We start from the raw sequence: 6,063 nt of genomic DNA on the forward strand, positions 1-6,063 counted from the left end.
TCCATCCGATGTGAGACATTACACTTGCATTGTTCAATAATGAACCGTGGAGCACTCATGCGCCGACATCTTGTTATTTATGCATAAAGAAGCCGCATGTATGAATATAATCAAGATAAAAGACCATTTTATGTCCCTTTTTCAGTATTTTGTAAGCTTACATTGCTTCTCTCTTTTGCTTTGCATCTGCTAGAATGAAAAAAATAAAAGAATAGCCAGCTATAATACCAGCTCGGGACCCTGCTGGGATGTACCTGTTCTGAAGTGGAAGCAGAATCCTGCTCCCTCACAGAATTTACACAAGAAACTGACACTGTGGTTGATGGTACCCGTCAGCTCCCATCCACAACCTCTGACAGGCTCTCCCTGCCTGAAATGTTCAAGCGTTATGATGATTGGCCTCGATTGCTGTCTGTTGCTGATGAAACCTCTAAAAAGTTATTTTACTGGCCAACTCTGCAGGTATTTTGTGCTGTTTTTTTAATTAAAAAAAGAGGTTCCGTCCTGATTTATGTACGTCAGTGACAATGCTTTAGTTAAAAACAGAGTTCAATGGAAAAAAGTCTTATATCAAGTTTATGACATTTGAAAGACCGAATATCATAGCAGGTCTATGAAAAACAAAACAATAAAAAAACTGGGATGCTACCGTTGTTAATAGTAACTCAGAAGTTTTAAAGCTTTCTATGGGTAGTTTCTCTGTTTTTGGCAACAATTTCACCCATATTTTAAACAAAAGTACACTTTATGAAATAAATGACTGAATAAACAGAAAGATAAATGATAAATCATTTAACAGAAAACATTTTTGAAAGAAATTTGTAAGACTTTATAAATATCTAAAAGACCCACTCTCATTATCCTCTTTCAGTGGTCTTTTAATCATGATTATGCAGTTTTTAGTCAAAGTAATAAAAAAATGATCCCTGTGTCATTTCTTGGACTTAGTTTCTGCAGAGCGGCAGTAGTTTATTATGAATTCACCTCTGAGTTGTGGGCGGGACTGTTGGCACGGAACAACCTCCTCTTCCTCTCCCAGTTGCTTAGAGCTCTTTGTTTAATCTACTGCTAGCTTACAGCCCCTCACAACCCCCGACCTAAGGCCGAATCAGAACTCTTCCTCTACTCCCTCGGTTTCTCCATACCTCTCCAAGTGTAGGGGCATTTGGAGGGGGAGGGGTGTCAGAACTAGTTTTTTAAAGGCTAACCCTTCCAGCTGAGGGATGTCGAGAAGCGCTTTTCTTCATGTGGATGTGCTCTGAAGCACAGAAGTTTACATTTTAATGTAAGTAAAGACTTTTTGTTTCAACTCAACCTTTTTAAAATTATAAAACTGATGTTATTATGCATTTCCAAACGCTGGCAGCTCTGCGCTAATGTAGCTGACTGGCGCTTATTGATGATTAAGTGGGAGTGACGTCCAAATTCGAAGACACTTTTTTTCCATAATTGTCTGTTTGGAGGGCTAAATGTCGAGGTAGGGAGAAGCCATAGGGGTAGCGAAAGAATTCAGATTTGGCCTAACAAAAAGTTCCATCGATAGAGGCTAGAGGCCCACACAGACGGGGAAAACAAAGACGTACATGGATCTAGTGAACAAGTGGATGCATCAGAATGGAGAGGAGCAAGGAGCTTGTGGCTCGCCCAATATATATTTTTAACATCAAAAAGGTTTTTTGTCAGCTCCTGATTCACAATTTGTATAAAGAAATACTCAGAAATGCAATTTTAACCTTAGTTTTCTTTATAAATGTTATTCCATCATGAGAAAAATGCTACAAAATGCCAAAAATACCAGAATCCCAACTTTTATCTGAGTGGGTCTTTAAAATAATTCTTTAAGGCATTTTAAATATTTTAAAAGATCTTGATAACGTGCTAAAATTGAAGCACATATGAGCCTTTTCATGAATTATCTCAATGCGCTGAACTTGTGGAGCTTCTTGGCCAAAAGCATCAGCGTAAAGTAAGCCGTTCACATTGTCATGCAGTGGACATGCTTGAATCACATTGTGCACCTTGCAGAGTCTTTAAAGCAATCAATCAACTGAAACAAGTCGAGCTGCCCCAAGGTCAGAGTCATGCGTCTTTCATGACAAAATTCATTACTGTGCTGATAAGCCGTTTTATGAGCGGGAAATGAAGAGTGAGGAGAATTAACAAGCACTGATAGCAGCATAATTGGATGCTGTCGGACCTGCGGTGATGTCTGATCTCCTGCTCACTTTTGGTGGAGGAATCTTCAGAACTTACTACAACTGAGCTGGTGATTGTCATGTTTGAGGAAATGTTGTGAAATTTCACAAATTAATTTTCCAGCCTGAGGAACAAAAGATGTTGAATCTCATTGGTTCTGTTGACATGAAGGTAACCAGACTGATAAATGGAAGTCTTACAAGATATAAAATAAGTCAAATCTATGGAGCTGAATTAGGGTCAATGTTACCCAAATGAAACAAATTGGAAAAAAATAGTGGTGTTTGGCCAAAAAAAAATTGAAATGTCCGACACTCCTTTGCTATTTTAAAATAAACAGAATTATTTTCAGCTTCAAATAATCCATTGTTTTAAGTTTATAAACTTGAAATGTGATTTTTTTTCCCCCTTTCAACTATTTATTTTTATTTTTTTTCCAATTTTGGAATTTCTAGGTTTGAAAATTAAAAAAAAAAAAAAAGACAGACTGGCGACCTGTCCAGGGTGTACCCCGCCTTTACCCATCAGTAACCGGGTTAGGCTCCGGTACCCCCGCGACCCCGAAAGGGAAAAAGCGGTCAAGAAGATGGATGAATGAATGAAACTGAAAAAAAGTTCTGAAACTGAACAAAAAAGTCTGGAAATGGAAATTTTTCTTTTAAAACCTAAAAAAACAGAACATTTGAAGGTGAAAATAATTACATTTATTTTATAATGGCAAAAGTCTCTGACAATTTTTGGCCAAACTCCAATATTTTTTTCAGTTTGCTTTATTTGGGTTTTAGATAATATTGGCCCTAACTTAAGCCCATACAAATCTACTTAATATTAACCCTTTAATACCGGAGCTCCAGTGTTTGTTCTTTTCGACTTACTGTAACTTTCAACCTTTCATGCACGCAGATGTTTTTATGTGCAAAATACAAACAGACAAATTAAAGGGGAAAATGAAATTCTCTTATTCCAGATGAGTTATAAACCTCATCAAATCCTATTCAGAAACGTATTTTTTGTCATTTTTAAAGAAAATAAAGTTGTTTCTGAATACTGTAAGTTTTTTTTTCTGAATTGATTGAATATTTCACCAAAGGATCTTCATATCGTATCACTTTTTTTTGTTGGCTTGTATTATAACACAATGTCTAAACTTTTATCTCTTAATTATGTCGAGCTGATTTCTTAATGTCGCCTCTGCAGCCCTTCGCAAATTAGGTTTTGTTGAACGGATACAGATTTGTGAAAATCATGTTGCTAACAGATGTAAAAAAGAACTTCATTCTGTCCTTTCAGTTTAAACTTTTCTTCAACTAGAACACTAAAAAAACATGTTTTCTTTTTTGTTGTTTTAATCTAAAAGTGCTGTGCTGTGTTGTATAGTATTCCTCTGTTTTTCCTCCTAATTTAATTTGCGATTGAGCCACTCATGTAGCTAATGATGCGTCTGCTTTGACTGACCCGTTTATCCCAGCTGATGTAGTGCGGGGGCTGCTTGTATCGTTTCAGATAAATCATGGATGCACACCCCGGAGGCTCTGGCCAAGCACTATATACCGTACAACGCCAAGGTAATACACAATCACACTGCTTCTCTTTAATGAGCCTTGACAGGGATGTGTAAACGTAAAACCAGGAAGACAAAAACATGCTGATGAGCTGCTAGAAACAATTTTTAAAAAGTAAAATTCTGCCTTTTTTTCTTATGAGCAAGTCCACCAATTCATTAAAGTGGACTGTACAGACAGATAATTGTTTTACATTTGGAAAGCTGGACAAACGTAATCATTAAACAAATGTTGGTTTTCATTAGATTTTAAATGCTTTAGTTCCATTCCAGTCTTTCGTCAAAGGATGGAGCATTCCTAAAGGAAGCGGCTCCTTCCAGAAGTTATTTATGATCTCTGCAAAAGGTGTGATGACCTGTTGGGATTCAGTTTAGCAGGATAAAAGGAGAGTTTCAGCCCCCACTGATGTTTTCTCTATCCAGTTTAAAACACCTGAGCGTTCTTTGTGAAGCTCTTTGTGGATAAAGAAGTGAAGACCACAAACTTTGTTTCTGTTCCTCAGGTTAAAAGACAGACTACCACTAAAAAAACTGCTCCTAAGTACTTCAGATGATAGTTCTTGTATAATTTAAATTCCTTTAGATAGTAGAAATGTTACCTCTAAAGAACAAAACAAAAACAAGTATTTTATTTTGTCTTTTATTCAATTTTATTTTGCAGGCACAGCAACAGAACCTTGTTTAGGATTTTTTTTAATTGGATTTATTTGGAGGACACTTGATTTGAAGAGGTGCTTGTCATACCAGTTTTTTTTTTAAATACTTCTCCTGAAATGTTAGTCAAGTCCTTTTTTAATGAGCATCTTTATGTGGAGCCGTTTCTTAGCAGAAGTTTGTGTCGTTTAGACTTAATACCACTCCATCCCTGAGTTTGTTGGGTTTGTATCCCTAATTTTTCCTGCTAAAAAGTGAAAATGGAAAAAAAAACTTTAACAACTCATAATAATATTATTTTTGACCAATTTTTTAACAATTGCGTTCACCTGCTTCCATTGTTTTAGTCATTTTTCCTCAAAGATGTTGTCATATTGATAATCCTTATTCATGTTTTATTCTCTGAAGATTCCCTATAGATGGTGCACAATAAATACACTGACCTTTGTTTAGGTGCAGACAATGATTCTCTTTTTTTTGAGTTGGACAGTCATTTTCCAGCGTCTTTTTTTTTCTGAGGGACATCAACTCATCAGTGCAGTTGGAACTAAAATAAGAACGAAGCCCCAGTTTAATATAAAAGCGCCCAAACTTATTTTTTTTAAAAATACAGTGTATACATTTATATTCAATCAAAATTAAAGCATGTTTTCATCCAGATTCCATGGATCTGCTCCTTCTGTCAAAATTTAGAACCCTTTGTGGCTCGCTAGTTACAAAGTTTGCCCACCCTGGTTTAGAGCCAGATATCGGCTCAGACAAGGATAATGAAAACATACACGGATCTGTGTGTCTGCAAGTGGATTCCTCAGAACAGAGCAGGAGCAGGAGCTTGTGGCCTGGCCATTGCATTTCTTTTACCAATGTCTTTTTTTCATCCACTCCTGATTCATAATGTAAATAAAGAAATACTGAGAAATTCCATTTTGGGATTAATTTTCTTAACATATGATTTCCATCATCAAAAAACAACCTTTAAACCTGAACCTTTAAATTATCATCTGTCCTGGTCTGAACCTGTTTATGCCAGAAATTTTCAGCACCACTTTACCTATTTGTCCTTAGGTGACCTTTAGTCAATTTTAGTCTGAGTTGCTGAAATATTTTAGGCCTGCAGGTGACGGCTAAAAAAAAAAGTCAAGATGTCAGAGGTGCTGGTGTCATCAAAAATCCCATTTCAGTCCCAATCCGTCTGTATAACAGACATCTCTCTCTCTATAAGTCAACTCCTCACTTTGGAGGAGAAAACATCGCAGACTTTTTGAGGTTGAACTCGACATTTTGTCATTTCTATGCAGCTTTGAAATGAACGTGTGAATGCTCAGCATTAAGATATGAGAAGCGCGGAGGTTCATTTTCAGCTGCGTCGTCAGGTGATGGATGAGCCTCCAGGCTCCATCTGCCTTGTGAAGCGTCTCCAGAAGGTACTGGTCAGGAACGTGCGCTGGTCTGTGTCTGCGACACTCAAAGACACCACCACAAGTGTGTAGAGAGTCCATTTGTCACACCTAATGTATGCAGAATGCTGACACTTTAGGAAAAAAACCACAGTTTTTAACTTTTTAAATAAAGCTTTTTAGATTTCTGTGAGGAACAAAGCAGGAGTTTTCTATGTTGATTTTCAGAGGTGATGTTTTCACATTATATTGGTG

At 36.8% G+C, this 6,063-nt stretch overlaps 1 protein-coding gene across 7 annotated transcripts in view; it reads left to right on the forward strand.

Moving 5' to 3' along the window:
• gulp1a (GULP PTB domain containing engulfment adaptor 1a) overlaps positions 1-6,063 on the forward strand; it is a 101,392-nt gene that overhangs the window by 82,396 nt on the left and 12,933 nt on the right. For all 7 annotated transcript variants that reach the window (XM_036209594.1, XM_024286997.2, XM_036209596.1 and 4 more), the window contains one exon: positions 3,700-3,761. In XM_036209594.1, the coding sequence (XP_036065487.1) occupies positions 3,700-3,761 (62 nt within the window). The remainder of the gene's footprint in view (positions 1-3,699; positions 3,762-6,063) is intronic.

Source organism: Oryzias melastigma, linkage group LG21 (genome assembly GCF_002922805.2).
Source record: "Oryzias melastigma strain HK-1 linkage group LG21, ASM292280v2, whole genome shotgun sequence".
Taxonomy (NCBI): Eukaryota; Metazoa; Chordata; class Actinopteri; order Beloniformes; family Adrianichthyidae; genus Oryzias; species Oryzias melastigma.